This window comes from Patella vulgata, chromosome 3 (assembly GCF_932274485.2).
Source record: "Patella vulgata chromosome 3, xgPatVulg1.2, whole genome shotgun sequence".
NCBI lineage: Eukaryota > Metazoa > Mollusca > Gastropoda > Patellidae > Patella > Patella vulgata.
The window spans coordinates 40,694,795-40,715,254 of NC_065881.2; the positions used below are offsets into that span (position 1 = coordinate 40,694,795).

The 20,460-nt window shown below is 33.9% G+C and overlaps 1 protein-coding gene across 2 annotated transcripts in view; it reads right to left on the minus strand.

Annotated features, from left to right (window-relative positions):
• Positions 1 to 719: 719 nt before the first annotated feature.
• LOC126814552 (mothers against decapentaplegic homolog 3) overlaps positions 720 to 20,460 on the minus strand; it is a 92,450-nt gene continuing 72,709 nt past the window's right edge. For both annotated transcript variants that reach the window (XM_050539785.2, XM_050539786.2), the window contains exons 6-10: positions 11,929 to 11,961; positions 5,427 to 5,648; positions 5,138 to 5,275; positions 4,666 to 4,810; positions 720 to 4,306 (exon numbers count right to left, since the gene is read on the minus strand). In XM_050539785.2, the coding sequence (XP_050395742.1) occupies positions 4,183 to 4,306; positions 4,666 to 4,810; positions 5,138 to 5,275; positions 5,427 to 5,648; positions 11,929 to 11,961 (662 nt within the window). In that variant the 3' untranslated portion in view covers positions 720 to 4,182. The remainder of the gene's footprint in view (positions 4,307 to 4,665; positions 4,811 to 5,137; positions 5,276 to 5,426; positions 5,649 to 11,928; positions 11,962 to 20,460) is intronic.

Consider the following 20,460-nt stretch of genomic DNA (forward strand, 5'->3'; position numbering starts at 1 on the left):
AGTTAACAGTAGAAAGTAGAAAGCGGAAAGTCGAAAGTCAAAAGTTGATAGTAGAAAGTAGAAATTATGTCCATGAGAGTTGAAAAGCTTGATGTTTCTGCAGACTAAGTGCATAAATTTATAGGTTTTCACCATAAAAATACCCTTTTAGATAAGAATTTTCCCGTTTACTTTAGATTTTCTACTTTTTACTGTTGACTTTCTGCTTTTTACTCTAGATTGCATTTTGAACCCGATACCCCGCCATATATACCAGGTACTGCAAAACCAGAGTTTGATAGTGAACATTTTATGCTTAGACTAAGCAAAGATAATCAGTCTGATTACTCGATACTTTTGAAAAAGATAAATGTGCATTTAATTAATGTGTCATCTGTTTCTTTGGGGTGGTTTTCGGCGGGGGACATCAGCCGCACTGTTGGCTTAATGTTTTAAAGGAATTTGAAGGAAACCTTTGATAGATAAATTAGTTTGAATGTCTAGTCCAAATATATCATTAAACCACATGGTTTGTATTTGGTAGGGCATATTCTTTAAAAAGCAGTTAAATTGATTTGACCAGCCTTTTGGGTGTGTAATGTTAGCACTGTATCCTATGTGACCTATTTTTGTATCCTGGATCTAATGAATTGTTTGATAATGGATTTAAAACATGTAATATCAATAGGTGTTAATTTGTATATTAAGACTACAAAATGAAACAAAACAACTCAAAACCCTTTATTTTACACAATCTTATTTTATTTTCACTAAGACTCTTATACCACCAAATATGATAAAAGCAAAACATAAATGCTAAATTAAGATGCTATTGAGCTTTTTTTCCCTTTTTGGATAGGGTAAGGAAAATAAACTAATTATTTGTGTAAAAACCTGCAAGTTCTGACATACTTTTCTACTTTATTTTACATGATAATCAATACAAATTTCTTATTAACATACCTGATCCCGTAAAGAAACTTAAAATTTGGCCAAAATTATCCAACTTTTTTGGGGCTGACATGTTTAGAAAGATTACCACCTATTATGTACTGATCTTCTGTGCTTCGATTTTTGATAATTAAGTCTATGATAGAAAGACATAAATTTAATGAACTTTGTCCTTTTTTGAAGTATAAATGTCCTTTTTTGAAGTATAAATGTAACCTATGTTAATAAAATTTTTTGCTTGTAAAATAAAATGAACTATATTCGAAATACTGAAAGCAGTCATGTCAAAAATAATATTTCTATGTGTAGTATAGGGTTTTATTTAAAGAAATTACATTTTAAACTAATTAACTAGCTGAAAATTATGATAAAAAATCTTTTCTTTGATGAACATCACTTCAATGTTTTGAGAGGCAAAAAGTACGAGAAACTCAGCAAATTATATTGATATAAACTTTTTTCATCACTGAAATACATGTATAGTAGAACTAGTGAAATACCCAGACTTTCTGTTTATTGTTTTAGTTAGCTGGAGGAGGATTTTGACATTTACTGGAAAGAAATTGGTTATTGGAAAAAAATGCCAGAGGTGACTAGAGTACAAATAATCTCAGCTTGGAAAATTCCAGAGATAGCTGAAGAATTTAGATCAATAACTGATGACATAAGGCTACTTAAATGAACATTATTATTAATATCCAACATCTTACATGTACATCCAATAAAAATTACTTTCGTTCCTCACATCAATTTCAATGAGAGTGTTAAATCCCTTGCCTAGTTTTGCTATAAATAATAATGAACATTAAAACAAGCAATATGTGTAAAATGTTATTTCTATTCCTGTAATAAAAAAAAAAAGCTCCAAGCAAGTACAGTCTAGCAAAGTAAACATTAATATATAGATAAGACAAGCATATATAGTAAATGTATGTACATTTTACATATATATATATATATATATATATATATATATATATATATATAATACGTGTTTATACAGGATACATTAGTACCAATTCAATATCTTTCTCTCTTCAAACACATACAGTATAAAAATCTCCCTTTCACACATTATTATTACAACCCCTATACATCACCGGTAAAGCAATATCAATCCATTAAAAATATGACAACAAGTGAAGCCAGTGATTGTAGTTTAAATATATTCCTACTATTCTACAAGGCTGATATTTCATATGTGTATGTATTAACTATGATAAAACAAGAACATTTCCATGAATTCTAATAACAATAAGCAAAACATGAAACAAAAAGAGGCACACAGAGCATTATTTTTCTACAACCATTCTTTTAAAAATATAATTCAAACAGACATCAACAATATTAAGGTTTTTTTGCTGAATTTATATGATATTCTTGGCTTGACTTTGTTTACACAAGATTTTGTGTGTCATGCTAGAATTAAGTGGCTATCTTTGGCTTATTGATGAGAAACACCGGAATCTCAGTCAATATAAAATGCTATGTGTGCCTTAATAATACAAGTTATACAATATAAGACAGTACATTATGTAAATTCTAATTCTATAATAGGAAAGCTTAAAATCTCTAAAACAATGAACATTTCTCTTGAATTCTATTATTATTCAACTATCCCCCAGAGAATTCTTACAAATTGTTTTCGTGAGACCATGATTCAGATTTCTTTTTAATCTAAAAATGTACTGAACCATATAACCTAATTTTAGTCAAATTTGAGCCATAAAACCTATTTTAGTCAAATTTCAACATTAAATAATAAAATTTCTAGGTAACTGCAAACCAGCAATCGTACACTACTCTTATTTCTTTGTTTTGTCAAAACAATTTTTTTTTTTTTTTTAGTCTTGTAATTGATTCCTCGGACCAGTAACCCACAGAGATCAACAAATTAAATCAATATTACTCAAGACTTATTGATGTTTCTGAGAATATTATTTCCTTCCTAATTTGGATATATTTTTCATTGAATTATAACCAAACTGCGGTCCTGTATCATCATGGCATAAGAATATTTTCTCGAGCTCCAAATGTTCTATATTATTGAACAGAACAACAAACAGGGCTTAATCTTTATGTGGATGATTTTATGAGCAATAATTAAGGTTCCATATAAAATTATTGTTGGTTATTTCATTAAGATAATATTTATGTAGGTAAAATACAAGTAACAATGTTAATTAACTATATAATATCAACAGTAAAATGATCCTTTTTTTTTTAACTGTATCATTTCCCAAGATTTGTATAAAATGCATACTAAAAGCTTGATTTTTAAATGTATAATTTATCTAGATTCATATAAAATGTATACTAAAATCTTGATTTTTAAAGATGCTTGCAACAGACATCATTAATTTATGCCTAATAGAAATATTAAGTCCACAGACTTTCATAATCAGGACAAAGCAAAAGTGAACAGTCACTGGACAGACTTTGTTATTTCTATATGAAAATTAACATCAATGAATGATATACATATGCAAATTTTACAATCTAAGCATGCATTAATTTGAGAGTGAAGTAGAAAAAGAAGATATATTACTAGCAACTATGCTAAAATAATACATGCTTAGAAAGAAATTTCCATTACCAGCAAGCAACAATGAAACCAATCCTAGTGCTAACTATATACTACACTTTCTAAAATCTAAAATGTTAAAACTACATTTTCACAACAATTATAGCACTGTGTTAGGTCAAAAATGAAATCATTAAAAATAATCAAATAGAAGAAAGCATGGATAATATTCCCCCAGTCTTGATTTCTCTTGAATTCTTTCAACAAGATATCTTCTTTCTTCACTCCCTTGATATTTGAAAATTTTAACACCAAAAATGTAGAAACTATTCTTCAAGATATAGAAGTTCACATAACGACTTCCGCACATAGTTAGAAACCATTTTTTAAATGTTGATTAGTAAAACGTCTGTTATACTACTGTAATAACATATTTCTTCATTCTGTTTGTAGTTTTCACATTATATAAGATAAAACCAGAGTATATATAAGCAGAACATATAAGCTGGTTATATAAAAAGTATATTAACACGTTAAGACAGATCGTGCATCATAACCATTCAAATTAAACCAAGGAAAAGAATAATGACATCGATCAGAACGAGAACTGTTTATTTAAATATGAAAAAAGTTGAGGTCACAAGTTATCTATACAGCCTGCAGTTTTCTTTAGCAACAAATCTGAAAGATGTTGATGTTTGTTTTTTTTTGTCATCCACTCCGATAATTTAAGACATGCTCGAACATGGTAAACCAGGGGAACCCATTTGAGTTAAAACACGATCCAACCACTGTAACGGTCCGTTTAAATGAATCTCAATCCAACATGGCGTACTAGTTACTGTCTGGCGTCTGTAATATATAATACAACAGAATTACAATTACCTAAGAAATACATACTTAAAAGATAATGTACATACGTTAAATAGAGTTTCTCGTAAAACAAGAAGGCCATAATACTTTAAGCTGGAGGGACATTTTAACTTTACGTTAAAGATTTATCAACTTCCCAATGAAAGTGGGTTTTTTCCCTATTCAGTGCTGGTGTTTCTTTTGATTCTAAGTTATGGTGTTAGTTTGATGTCATAATCCACTTTATATAAAGATGAAAAAGTTTTAAATCAATCATGTTTTCTTACTTGGTCAGTGGACTTCAGATATTCTCCACAAAACAAATTTGTATTGCTTGTTTTAAAAGACTTAAGGTTTACCTGTACTCGGCTCCCCATCCTTTCACAAAACTCATTCTAATAGTACACATACGAGTTAACTGATAAACTGACTCAAAACCTTGATTTACTGATTGAGCCAACAAGGCAGCAAATTCCTGGTTGTTAAATATCTTCAAATTACATCCTGTAATATTTTAAAACAATCAGTATGTATATCAATATCTCAACTTATATATCACAAACAACCTTGTATCAATGTAATACTATAACAGCTACTAAGATTTGTAATACATGATCACCTAATTCCTGTATTCATACCCAGCTGAAATTGGGTAGCAATACAAACAAAGTAAATATAATAATGTAGCATAAAAATTGTATGTTGTAGACTGACATTGATAGAGTACATGTTTCATGATTCTTTAACATGTACATAATCAGTACATATTCTAGAAGTCATACTCAAAATGGATTATCTCCCATGAATCAGTAAACTGAGCATGTTTCCTACCTGGAGGTATCTTACACACTGTAGCAGGATGCCATCCATATCTTTGATTGCAGTTGGGACTCTGGACAAAAACAGCATTTTCACTCAAACACTCTGCAAACACTTCTCCACCAATATAATACAATCTAACTCCTTTACCTGCAAAATATTCAAATAAATACAAACTAGTCCAGTTTGATCAATGTAAAGATTAGAATTATAATGATATCAATGTAGAATATATATGTTTCATATACATACGATCTCAATTCCGAGGAGAATTACCAGAAAATAAAATATGTATGTATACCTATATGTCGTCTGGTCATTTCTACTTGTTGAGTTCTGTTGACATTAGACAGTAGTCCCAGACAGAATCTCTCAGAATTGGAGGGATCTGTAAAGCCATCCACTGTGAGAGATGGTTGTGAAGCATGGAAAGTCTCTCCAACTCGAGTGTTTAGTTCATAATAGGCTATAGAACACCAGAAGTCAGGTTCCTTGTATGTAACCGGCTGTAGATCATTATCAGCTGAAAAACAATCAATCATAATTAAGTCAACTGGTTCAATCCAAATTAGTGCATGATAGCAGCATGAATAATGTGCAACATTACAATATTTAAACAAATAGAGTGACCAAACTAAAATATATTTGTTAAATGACAATAGAGTTTACCCTTATTGTAGAGATGTCATTCTGTACTCTGTAGATTAGTTTATCTGAGGCATATCTCCAACACGGCAGAGTGGTATGTCAGAACAATGATATATTTGTGCACCTGGCATTTTGTTTGCAATCTTAACAAGTGTTGCAACCCATAAAAGAGTTTTTATAGTTTTTGGTCTAGCTTCTCGATGCATTGATTTTTTTAGTATTTGGTCTAGCTCCTAGATGCATTGATATCACATAGTACTCCAAACTGTCTCACAGACAGATGAACTCATTTGAATAGGCAAATTCCAAACTATGTAAGTAGAGTGGTTCGTGCAAATAACAAAAATCCAACAAGCCAACAGTGAGGCTGATGTCCCCCGCCGAAATCCCAAAATAAATAGATGACACATTAATTAATCGCACATTTATTTTTTTCAAAAGTATCGAGCAATCAAATTATACACTAAGTTTCAGCACTCTCTATCAGATAGAATCAAAGTTATCTTGTCCCAAAGCATCGACCAATGTTAATAATTGAACTCAGCCATGACATGACAGCAGAAAATACTCATTATCAAACTTAGTCAAGGTAATGATATAATAAAGCTATACACCAAGTGTCCTCACTCTCACTTAATTAGAACTAAAGTTATCGTGTCCCAAAGCATCAACCAATCAAATTGCTTATCCCTGCTTACTCTAAGCAAAAAATTATCATCTTCACACTCCATCAAGGCATTCACCTAATAGCCACCTATGCCAAGTGTGAACATTCTAACTCAACTAGAATGAGAGTTATTGTGTTCTAAAGTCTCGACCAATCAAATTGCTTATCTCTGCTTAACCTAAGCACAAAATGCTCATCTTCGAACTCCATCAAGACATTAACCTAATAAACACCTACACCAAGTTTGAACATTCTAGCTCAATTAGAAAAGGAGTTAATGTGTTCCAAAGTCTCGGCCAATCAAATTGCTTATCGCTCTGCTTACCCTAAGCAGAAAATGCTCATTATCGAGACTTAGTCAAGGTATTGATATAATAAAGCTATACACCAAGTGTCCTCACTCTCCCTTTTAATTAGAACTAAAGTTATCAGGTCCCAAAGCATCAACCAATCAAATTGCTTATCTCTGCTTACCCTAAGCGGAAAATGCTCATCTTCGAACTCCATCAAGGCATTGACCTAATCAACACATACACCAAGTTTGAACATTCTAGCTCAATTAGGAAGAGAGTTATCGTGCCCCAAAGTATCAACCAATCAAATTGCTTATCTCGGCTTACCCTAAGCGGAAAATGCTCATCTTCGAACTCCATCAAGGCATTGACCTAATAAACACATACACCAAGTTTGAACATTCTAGCTCAATTAAAAGTTATCGTGTCCCAAAGCATCAACCAATCAAATTGCTTATCTCTGCTTACCCTAAGCGGAAAATGCTCATCTTCGAACTCCATCAAGGCATTGACCTAATCAACACATACACCAAGTTTGAACATTCTAGCCTAATTAGGAAGAGAGTTATCGTGTCCCAAAGCATCAACCAATCAAATTGCTTATCTCTGCTTACCCTAAGCGGAAAATGCTCATCTTCGAACTCCATCAAGGCATTGACCTAATAAACACATACACCAAGTTTGAACATTCTAGCTCAATTAGGAAGAGAGTTATTGTGTCCCAAAAAGTGTGACGGACAGACAGACAGACAGACGGACAGACAGACGGACAGACAGACAGACAGACGGACGAACCCATTTTAATAGTCCCCGCGTCGTATTATGTATCAATCTGGAAATTTCTGTTTTATAGCTATTGTTCTCGAAAGTAAGACGCCCAATTTACGCATCATGTCGCGTTTTCATATTTTTAATAATTATGAAACAGTCAATGCGCGTCTTTTTGGTTATATTTCAGTTCTAGAAAAATGAGTTGTTGCTGGATTTATAATAACTGAAACGTTTTGTAACCACCATGTTAGAAATGGCAAATGCATAAGGATACTAAACACGAATGGCATAGCCATAATGGCACATCCTCCTATTAAATTTGACACAAAACCGGAGGCCAAATTCGCAGCGCCCTAAAATAATTAGAATCCGAGTTTTGTGACCAGTACTGTAATTTTATTTTAATCATACATGTCTGGTTAATCAAGACTTGGTAAAATAATTTCGTTCAATTAATTTCCAGTCTCAAATTTTTTCTGCGTATTTAGAGCTAGCAACAATGTAACTTCTAAAGTAACTAAAGCGCCCACTAACAACAGAGTTTTACGGTTAAATTAAAGTAACTTTCAGTCTTGCAGTGTCGGTATGTTGCCACGGGAGTGGACTTAAAAGATAGAAAAAGGGCGAAACAACATGAGTTGACTCTGAACCGAGAACCGTTACAATATATACGTCATTGGTTACAATCAACTAACTTAAAAATTTAATCGCCGAGTTTTAGCCAAAATTTTAATCTAGTTCGTAACTACTTATTTTTAAAAGCCCAACGAGTAAAGAATAATTTTTTACATGGCTTCATTGATAAATAAGTGAATGAATATTGTCACGTGAATGTCTATTTTGGGCGACTGTTTGCTGCTTACAGTGCACGAGCGAGCCCGTGAGAGCACTTTTCTCATAAACAAAGTTTTGACAACATGCTGTTAAAACAGGTCAGTTTATATAGTACAGATAATTGAGTCTGTGGGCCACTCTAATGTAAGACAACTTCCGCATAATATTTTGAAATTTAATTGTACAGTGCTTGTACCCATCACTAATTGAAACAAGCCAACAGTGAGGCTGATGTCCCCTGCCGAAATCCCAAAATAAATAGATGACACATATTAATTAATCGCACATTTATTTTTTTCAAAAGTATCGCGCAATCAAACTACACACTAAGTTTCATCACTCTCTATCAGATAGAATCAAGATTATCTTGTCCCAAAGCATTGACCAATGAATTTGATTAGCTCTGCTTAGCTTTAGCTTGAAATGTTAATCATTGAAATCAGTCAAGACATTCACCTAATAAACATCTACATCAGGTTTAACCCTTTCAATGCTAGACGTAAATCCACTGCCTGTGCTAGACCCTTTTTTGAGGATAAAAGGGAGGTTGGAACTGAATGCCAAGCAGTACTAATGGAAGCTTTTATGAAAAATCTTTTTGTCTGTTGGGATGGGCATGAGGTTTGGCTAAGAGGAAAAAATAAAATTTTGGAAATTTGCATAATAATGTAGTCACGTGACGTCATGGCGGCCATTTTGGATTTCTCATTTCTCACTAAAGCTAACACGAAAACGAATTTTTCTCCATGAAATACTTAAAAGATATTGTTTTTTTCACTGGATTTTGATAAAGATATATAAAATGAACAAAAATATCAATAGCAGCCATGAGCAATGCCACCACGAACATGCGCATCACGTCTCCCGCTGCCATGACCACGTGTGGATTGCAATACCTTGTTTTTACTTTCACTTTCATCCCTAAGTCTCATATCATTATCAATATAGTCAGTCAATAGATCTACACGTTCGGGACTCAGGAATTGCCTACGTCTTTTACGATCCAGCAGGCCAGCATTATTATCAACATCAGAATTATTGTCAGAATCTACTGCAGACACAGGGCTATCATCGTGTTAACATTGGGCTTGTTCATCATGCACGGGAGACATAGCTAGCTATGGGCGGAACGTCGCGCAACAAATCACACACTTCATAATACCAATTACTGTCCTGACTACTATCATTATCAAGTAACTGGAAACGAATTATGTGTATCACCCGCCTCGAAATTGTCCACGTGTTGGTCAGCAAGACGTCATTCACGACTTCGTCGAGAGTGCATCGTCTACGTTGTCACTATGCACTCCGCCAGTTTACGGTTTGCCGCTTTGAAACACATGGAAATATGTTCTAGTGTATAGAAAATACAATATATGGCACTTGCAGTAACGGTACTAATTTAAGCGAGGGCTTTACTGAGTACACGGTAATACCGGGTACGCGCATTTTACCGACATTTTATAATACCCGGTACTACCGGGTATACGCAGTGAAAGGGTTAAACATTCTACCTCAATTAAAAGCAGAGTTTTTATGTTCCAAAGTCTTGACCAATCAAATTGATTATCGCTCCATAGCCCAGGCAGAAAATTCACACAATCGAACTTAGTCAAGGTAATGACATGATGAATCTATATTCAGAGTTTCATCGCTCTCACTTCATTATAATCAAAGTTATCGTGCCCCTAAAGCATCAACCAATCAGATTGCTTATCTCTGCCTACTGTAAGCAGACAATGTTCATCATCGAACTCCATCAAGGGATTCACCTAATGAATGCCTACACCAAGTTTGAACATTCTACCTCAAATAGAAGGAGAGTTATTGTGTTCCAAAGTCTTGACCAATCAAATTGCTTATCACTCTGCTTACCCTCAGCAGAAAATGTTCAAGGTATTGATGTAATGAAACTATACACCAAGTTTCACCACTCTCACCAATCAAATTGCTAATCTCTGTGTACCCTAAGCAGAAAATACTCATCTTCGAACTCCATCAAGGCATTGACCTAACACACACCTACACCAAGTTTGAACATTCTACCTCAATTAGAAAGAGAGTTATTGTGTTCCAAAAAGTGTGACGGACAGACAGACAGACTGACGAACCCATTTTAATAGTCCCCTGCTTTCTTCGAAAGGCGGGGGACAATAACTGATATTGAAATTTTATGTAACTCTTTCAATTTTTCAAAATATACTAAGCGGCAAAAGAAATGAACCCCAGAAATGTTCTCAAAAACGCAACCTGACTTCTGAGATGGTAATGTGTTCTCCATGATTTTCACGTAACTCATGCTGCACATGCTGTTCACCGGGACCAGCCCTATAAAATGTACCCCCATACCTGGTTGAATCATTCACACTACAATGTCAACAGCATGCCTATCACTTCCAGGTCAATGTTTGGACCATCTACAGGCTTCAGCAACGCTTTCGGGCCATCAACACCACAGATGATAGCCCCTGAACTGGTAGACCAAGAGTTACCACAATTGTGCAGAATCCCTTCACACAGGCATCTGAGACAGCACGTCAGACAGTAGGAATACACGGAAGATCCATCAGTACTGATACAGTGTGCGGACGTCTCACCAGAGAGAACATCCATTGCCGTAGACATTACCGTGGACTGATCCTCACCCCTCGCCATTGACGTGAACGTCTACAGTTTGCCCAATAACACCAGAACTGGCGACACAGCCATTGAAGAACTGTTCTGTTTACAGATGCGAGTCAGTATTGCGTATTATCAACTGCAGATGGCAGGACCAGAATATGGCGTTGACGTGGCCAGCGTTATTCTGACCAATGTGTCATGGAACGAGACTCATGGGGAGGTCCAAGCATAATGGTTTGGGGTGGAATCGGCCTGAACCAGAGAGTGGGTCTGTGGTGTTCCAAAATCTTGGTCCAGGGAGTGGAGGCGACATCACAGCAGTGCGGCCAGAGTTACTCGGGACTTTCTACAGCAGAACGGTGTCAACGTTATGCACTGGCCAGCCCTTAGTCCGGACAGTCGATGGATTGCGCCATGTACAGATGCTGCGCTGCTGTTATTGACACTCGCGGTGGACACATTAGATACTGATGTATAGACTGTGTACAGATTCTAAACCTTCTCGTAATGTCTTGGAATTGTGATGAATTAAACACTAATGTGTCAACATACTGTTCACAAAAAATTGCTTTGATCCATTTAGTAAGTCATTTTCTAGAAAGATTTGCCTCTCTGATTTTGAAATCGTACTGACAGTTTTTTTTTTGCTGTTTAGTATATAATATAGCTGATCGAATGAAAAACTTGTTTAAATATTTTTTTTGCTGTATATAGTATATTTTAGAAATTAATTTTTTGGGAAAATCAATTATTTTGAAAATCATATAATTTCTTTTCTTTATGTTATTTTGTCTAATAGAAGTCACTTTTTCAAAATCAGTTTCATTCGACATATTGTCTAACACTAGTAACCCACAAACCAAACAAATGTTTATTGGTAGCAATAGATATATGAATAATTTTTTTTTATTTTTACAAGAATGGCATGAAATACTAATAAAAACTGTATAAAAACAAAATGTACTTACAAATAGAAGGACTTGGTGAAACGTCGATTCCATCTGAAATTATACAAACAAAACATAAGTAATATGTTCAGGGGATATTTTTGAAGTGGGGGGTCCTACCAACAGAAGAATAAAACCTGAAAAAAAAAAATACTAGCAATTAGAGTTGCTCAACAGAAGCAAAATCTAGTAACCTTAACCAAAGAGACTTGTAACTTTGTAAATACTCTAAATAGAATTCAGAACCTACAAAAATTAAAATCTAATTTTGAGAATTTGATCTTCCACCAACAAACAATTCTACCAATCATTGAAAATTACCACCCAATAATATATTTCACAAGTTACATTAATTCTTTGGTAAATTTACTGATTCGGCTTCAACTTACTTTTGAAATGTCATAATGACAGACTTCCAATTTATTTTTTTGTGGATTTTTTTGATCACTGGGTTAAAAATAAAATCTTAAAGTAAAGTTAAACTCATCAGCTGCAGAGTCCCAGACTTTACACTATCAACTTGATAAACCAAAAACATATACAAGATTCTCTAAATATTCATAATCTAAATAAGTCAAACCAAAAATCATCTCAAAACTCTGATAACTACCTATAGACAGATGAAGTTAGATAATAAAAAAAAACTGTTAACAAAACCAAGCTATAAATCTAAAATAAAATCCAACTTACACCAATCCATTGATTTAGAAGAGCAATTTTCCGTCTGTCTAGATTAAAGACCAATCTACTAGAAGACCAGCATAGACTTCAATAGGTTCAAGTCTGCATCTCAATTAATGGTCGGTGTGTCAGGAAAATGTAACTAAAGTTCTCTTATTAATGTGACAATGTAGATATAAGATCAACAAGCACTGTATTATTAGAGAGCAACTATTGGAAGCAGACAACAAAATGTTCCCTCCCTGCAATTTCTGTGGAAAAATAGCACACGTTAATTGTATCAATGATGCTTACTAACAATGACCAGAAGGCACATCTATACCCATGAGAAATTGTACACCAAATCAAAGTGACAGTAACACCTGAGGAATATATTAGATGAGAGAATCCGGGTATTAAAACTGAGACATTTACATATCAAATTCTGAATTAGACCTTCATATTGTTCCAGACATTATCATTATTACAATATAGAATATTTATTAATACTGTATTTATTTAAATATAGATTAAATCACCCCGCAAACAAAGCTGTAGTAACAAAATCAACTGGATTTGCTCAATTTAAATCTTTGATTTTAAAATGATGCTATATTGCAGGTTTTCATGTTGCAATATCTCATTTTGTGTAAAGATTAAAGGACAATATCCAGTGTTTTTTGGAATTTGGTGGTTATCCGACATAGATACAATAATCAATAAATAATTTGGAATTCATTATTTTGGGTTGAGTAAAGTAAATTAGTTAGGCAATTCATCATTCTTTTGCCCTCCACATATCATTTGTGCATGGACAGGGCTCGAAATGTTCGGCCATTGCAGACAGGTAGTAACTAAAACTACATGCCACTTGCGACAGGTGGACTAAATTTTTACTTTAAAACTGATTTCAAACCACAATACTCATATACAACCTCACATATATATTTAATTATTCCTTTTCAAAATGGTTGTGATGTAAAAATTAACTACAAATAAATACAGCCAAAATCCTGTCAATTCACATTCTGTTTTTAATAACAATTATTTTCACACCATCTATGCTTGTTTTCATCTGTTTGACACAAGTTTTAAGCATTACGAAGAATTTACACATTCATATCTAAATAAATGAAATGAAATGAAATGGGGTTTAACGTCCTACTGTTCTGCTCCTATACTGGGCTAATGAAGACGGGCATACGCCATACAGTGTGCTATGAGGGAAATTTTGCCCGGGCAGCGACACTATCACCTACTCTTAAATCAAATTCCAACTGCCAAGGGATCTTTTACGTGCATTCCAATGTATACACGGGACCTCAGTTTTTCGTATCATCCGAAGGACTAGACAGCTGTCCTTGTCAGGCTCTCCGTTCTGCACCACTGACAAGGGGAAACCAAGTCGGAAAATCCTGATGAACTTTCTCGGCCAATGCAGGGATCGAACACCCGACCTCTAGGCTAACGAGCCAGCATCTTAACCACCTAACCACCGTGGTTCCCTCATATCTAAATAAATTAGACATGTAAATATTACATCTCAAATGGTGATGTCCACAGCTCATTGTCAGGTTTATTCAACCATTCAAATCTCTCAAAATAGTGTCCAGAAATATAGTCTCATCCCAAACTTAGGCTGCCTGTCTACAGCTAGCTCCGCCTGAAGACAGGCCCTAAGCTAATTAAGCTAATTTCTCTTCTATTGTCATATTGAATGAAATTAAATATGTTTACTTAGCCGCTGTGTGTATGAAATATGTCAAACTAATCAAAGCTGCATCACAAAATAGTCCTCTAATTATTCACGATGGCGGCGCCCATGACAGATAATTTCACAGAGGCGGTTTTGTTTGCAAAGACAAATTTAGGAGTATATAACCTTGTTTTGAAAGATAAACAGATTGAAACTCTAAAGACAGTTTACAATGGCAAAGAATGTATTGCAATACTACCCACTAGCACATATTATATATCGCATTTACCTGAGTGGCAGAAGTTGACACTTTGCTAATGACACGTGTTTACATAAAACAAAACACGTGCTTGATCGGGTTATTTTTACTCTGCATTGTGTACACAAAGTAGTCGTCCAGTCAATAAGTCCCGCCCCAAATGATCACATGAGCATTTTAAATGGAGGCTAACTAGGGCAGTGATCATTATCTCGAAGTATGACGTAGATGCATCGCTGCGTGCAGTTTGATATAGTCTATGTATAATTTACTGGAATCAGTTGTGTTCATCACATGAGCAACATTTTCTCTTCAAAGATGCATTTCCAGAAAAGTATTTATCAGGTGATTATTTCCAATAAAAGTATTTATCAGGTGATTATTTCCAATAAAAGTATTTATCAGGTGATTATTTCCAATAAAAGTATGGCAATTTTGGTAATATGGATAGTAAAGACACCCATACTAGACAAATACTGGATTCCCTGAAAAACACCCATGGTGTGCGTACAAGACAAAAATGAGAGGGTGTCAAAAATTGTCAGTCCGATAATTAGGGCTGTCTGCTCGAGTGACATCAAAGGTTGCATGTGCAGATTGTCTGACCTCCTTGCATTAGGAAGCACTTATGTATATGTTGATAAACATGATGGCGAGTGGACGTGGAAAAAGTGAGAGACTTACGTACAACAGATTCAGAGACCAAACTGCCATAAAAGAAGTGGGCAGGGGGGATAATCCCAGAATTTACTTTGGTAAATGGACAGCGATTAAAGACAACATTGTCTTTTACAAGCAATGAATTCTCACTAAGTTTGGCTTGTTTCCGAGACTGTCAAATCATGTGACAAATATACCGTTCAGACACTTATTTTTAAACCAGTTCAAAATCGCCAGGGTTTTTAAGACAGGATCGTGTTGCATTCATACGTACTGTAAGCCAAACCACTTTAACTATTTTGACCTCTTCGGTCGGAGGTTAGCGTTAACTATGCATGGGTAGCTTCATATTCTTTATTTGGCTCGCAGGCTTTCGATAACACTGGCACTGCCTGACCCCGATATTTGCCCAGGAATGTAACTTACTGCATACTGCGCATGCTCAAAGCGAGCTGGAGCCGGGTGTTTTAAGTAAACGTGTTCAGACGGCCAAGATGAACCAGTTTAAAATAAAAAGCCTTCTCGAAGACGGGTCGCGAGCTGGGGTTTTTAACTGGTTTATTTGCCCCACATTTGCGTTTAGATGACAAAGTTAAACTGGTTTAACGATTCCCAGGGTTTTTAAACCAGTTCAATTTAAGCGTCTGAACGGGCTATAACATGGCTTGGAGTATTTCATCACGAATACAATGTTTTGAGAGGAATTTGAAGCAAATTTTGATTGATTAAATAGTTTGAATATGTTTTTAGTCCAAATACATCATCAAATCACCCAGTGTGTACATTGGAAGGCATCTTTAAAACGCTGAAACCATTGAAGAATAATTAAACTGAGAGATAATATAACTAATTGGTTCGTTTTGTTTTTTTTAGAAAATATGAAATGACATTCATGTCTATTCTAAATTTGTAAAAAAAAATATTATATAAACAAACCAACAGTGAGGCTGATGTCCCAAACCTCAATCTCACAATAAATAGATGAGGGTCATTAATTACTTCCACATTTATCTTTTTCAAGCATCTAGCAATTACATTGTTTCTCTCTCTGCCTAACCTAAGCAGAAAATGTTCATTATCCAACTTAATTAGTCAAAGTATTGATGTAATGAAACATTACACCAAATTTCATCACTCACCCTCAATTAGAAGCTGGATTATGGTGTTCTAACCTCTCTGCCAATTAAATTTATCTACTTCAATTCTTAACCCTTAATGCAATTTACAGGGGTTTTTTTTATAACATTCTTCTAAACTGTCTGTTTTTGTGTTTCAATTTTATTTACACTCAAATTGCTGTTTCTAGTTTATCTGTGATATGTTTTAAAATACATTGTGTCAGTGTCACCAAGAAACTTTAAATGTAGCTGGATGTCGGATTACTATCAAATGAATTAAAATATTATATCAGTTATCTCAGGTTACTATCAAATACATCTCTAGGTCAATATCATTACCATCAACAGCAGACACTGTATTTAGCTGATCCACTCGATGACACACCTAAATTGTTTGCTTGAAAAATTGTGGATTAAGAGCATACAACACCTATATGATATACGCACTTTGTATATGCAGGTACATATTTTTGGTACTTGAATCTGAAAATAAATGTGTCACATCATCAATAACTGAACTTATCCTTTTACTTTGGACATCTGGTAAACTTTGTGAGTCAAAATTAAAAGAGTCCCATGAATTAGAAACATATTTTTATAATCTTCTATTGTGTGTGTTTATTATTAATTGCCCTCTCTTGCATTGGCATTTTAATTAAATCAATATAGATAGTACCAGTTAATGAACTGTAATACAGGAATGCATAATTATCTGACAAATTGTTGCTATTCAGACCAAACTGTTAATAAACTTGAAGAGCATAATATTTTTATCATTGGATTGCCATTTCAATACATTTTCTCTGATCTTTGACTAAAGAAACAGTTTTTTTTTAATAGGAGAACTTATGTAAGACATGTAAAATATAACTGTTATGAACAAAAACCAATAGTCATATCACTCTGGGCAGTCTTCAGCATCAACTCTGAAATAATATTTAAAAAAATGTTCCAAAGCTGTGATCAAGTAGAGTTATATAAGCCTTAAATATGGATTTGCAGAAATGAACATTAACTATTTGAGAGAAAAATCTGAAATCTGAAATGTTTTAAGTTCAGGTCCAGTTGAGTTTGAAGTTCAACTCCATGAAGCATATAATTTTTTCGAGTACCAGTATTAGAAATGTTCATAATGCATGTTGTAGGTATTGATAATGTATGTGAAGAAGCTGTTTAATTCTTTATTTTTTTGGACAATATCTTCAACTCTTAAAGGAGCTAAATCGCTAATATTTGGGACCTAGAAATTGACTAAAATGGGTCGCAACGCATATAATAATGTATTATGAATTTATATAAACTGATTTACATTCAATTGTTTCTGTTTTTACTGTAATTTCTAACAAGTTCCTTTATGTTCGGCGAAATATGCCAGAAGTCTCAATCAAATGGCAATCTCTAGCACCTGGTTATTCCAGTCTACACCTATAGTATTTATTGCGTATGCTCTCCAGATAAGAATATGTCGTCACCGTTTGAATGACTTTTGGAATATGTCTAGCCTCGTTCTTCGAGTCCCTTGTTACAAATGGTGCTGAAACGCATTATGGTACACGATTCGTGTACCAATGGTAAAATGTTTATTTTGTCTAAAATATTGGATATCAGAAGTCCATCTTTTCCCGGTAAGATTGCAACATCAATGTTGATCTAAATTAACATATAATTTGTGTTTTCAATGTCGAAAATTTTGGATGATATTGAGTTGGAGACTTACTGTGTAAAAGTTTTACTCTGTTTTTAACAGTATTGTCCACAATTGCATTATGTAGAAAGTGGTGGAGGACTATCTTCATTGTGTGTGGTGTGGTCTTCTTTTAAGCATTAAATGAAATGAAATACAGTTTTATGGCACATCAGCTCCAACTGGGCTATATCGCACCAAATTTAAAGGATTAAAACACAATGACTGATATAATTACTGTTAGAAGATCAACAAGTAGATGTCATTATATCATCTACATGTTTACTTTATAGACTATATAAAAAATAATGGTTAAAGAGTGGAGTTTTCTAATAATATTTTCAAAATAAATCAATTCTGACAGTAAGAAAAACATGTAATGACCGTAAATGGATGTGAAAGGGGAATTCAAATCACTGGACAATAAGTGAAGCCATTAACCTTTATTTAGATTGACAAAATCAACTCACAATGACCACAGGGTAATGATATCTCATCAACAAGAAAATAGGGTATTTCTAGCCAAACTTCGGCTAGCTATTATTCAAATTGATTTCTTAATCCAGTACTTCACTTATACCAATAATAACTGACACAAGATTCTACCCAAAATAACATTTCAAACTGGGCTTTAACAACAAACTGTTGATCACCATAAATAACATTTACATCTCAAGTGTATTTAAAACTACTATTTCAGCTAGATACAAAATCTTACTAGTGACACATAATTTGAATATCTCACCCACCATATATATGTCACAATTTGTTTACATTTAAGATAACTGTGGTTTATTTTCTAAGAAACAATCTTTTTTAAATTGCGTTATCAACATCATTTCAAAAACAATTTGTTTAATAAAGATTGAAAACTGATCCAAAACTAACAGTCTCAATAAAATTAACCGAGGAATTACAATAAAATTATATTTGCAAATTGAACCATAACAGAATCATCAATTTTATTGCATGTATTAAATGCATGTGATATATTTTGTAAACTATTAATGTAGATAAACTAGAATCCAAAATCGTGCCATTAATACTTTCTCTCAGATTTCCTAAATGGGATTATGAAATCTTACATTGAGAGAAAAACACAATCAAGTAATCTAATTAATGATATTTTCTGAAGTAAGTTATTAAGAAAAATATTCCAGTTGGCAACAACAGTATTGATTTCAACTTGTAAGATATCTCTTAACAGAAAAGACAAATTATCCTACTTTTCATGGGTTTTTATGTCAATATACATAAACCTTTGTTTTTATCATCCAAGTTCCAAGTGTGTTGTTGATCATCTTAATTATACAAGAGATTTTTTAGTCACAACTTGATGTGAACAATATATAGAGTTTTCTGTAATGAGTGATGTAAATCCACTGTTAAGTAGTTATGCCGACACCATTTCAATTAAATGAGAAATACATTATTAACCATGTCAGACAGCCACAGCTCAAAATATTGAGCCATTTATAACCTTTACTTATATTGTAATTAAAAGTTAGGTTGCTATATAACAAAACATATACAGTAGAATCTGCATTAAGCAGCCACCCAAGGGAATTTTCACAACTGACCGCTTAACGGGAGTGGCCTCTTAATAAAATCTCGTTGCTTTTTGTGTCGACATAAATTAAATATTACGCTTGGATGCATTGGAAGCGGTAAATTTGGCCGTCGCTGAATCTTGCACCGAACGAAAATTCTTTACTCAAATCTCGGACATAACTTAACGGGAGTGGCCTCTTAATAAAATCTCGTTGCTTTTTGTGCCGACATAAATTAAATATTACGCTTGGATGCATTGGAAGCGGTAAATTTGGCTGTCGCTGAATCTTGCGCCGGACGAAAATTCTTTACTCAAATCTCGGACATAACTTCTGTAAACTTGTCATTTTGTACCAACCTTCGATACTACTGTCTACCATTGTGATGCATTCGATAATATTTATCCATTTTTGTGAAGAAAATCGATGAATTCATTTTATTTTATCAAAAAAGCACATGAACAAAAAACATCGCTAATTTTATCTCCTATTTACAGGGGGTGTAACTCTGTATGTAATATTATAGGAGGCGCTAAGAGAGATACTAGATGATCGTGACAAAACCCGGTACTTTTATTTTATTCAATCAGTATCAAATAATGTGTCGTTACGCGTGAAAACAATGATCAGGTTAGTCGTTTAATAAAACAAAAGATTAATTAACAGATAATCCCGGGTTGATTGTTATGTTTACATTTCTTTTTACCTGATCAGTGGGGGTCCAGTTAATTAACTACTACTCACGGGATTAGCGGGGGTGTTACAAAGAACGACAAGATGGTATCATTCAACAATGGCCGTTGAATGGGCGATGTTTTGTTGAATTTATTAGTAAAATAGTGACCGCTGGCCGCGTTAGAGGAGTGACCGTTGAATAAAGAGATGAAACAACAGAATTTCTACGGGGGGAATTTATCGTGACCGCT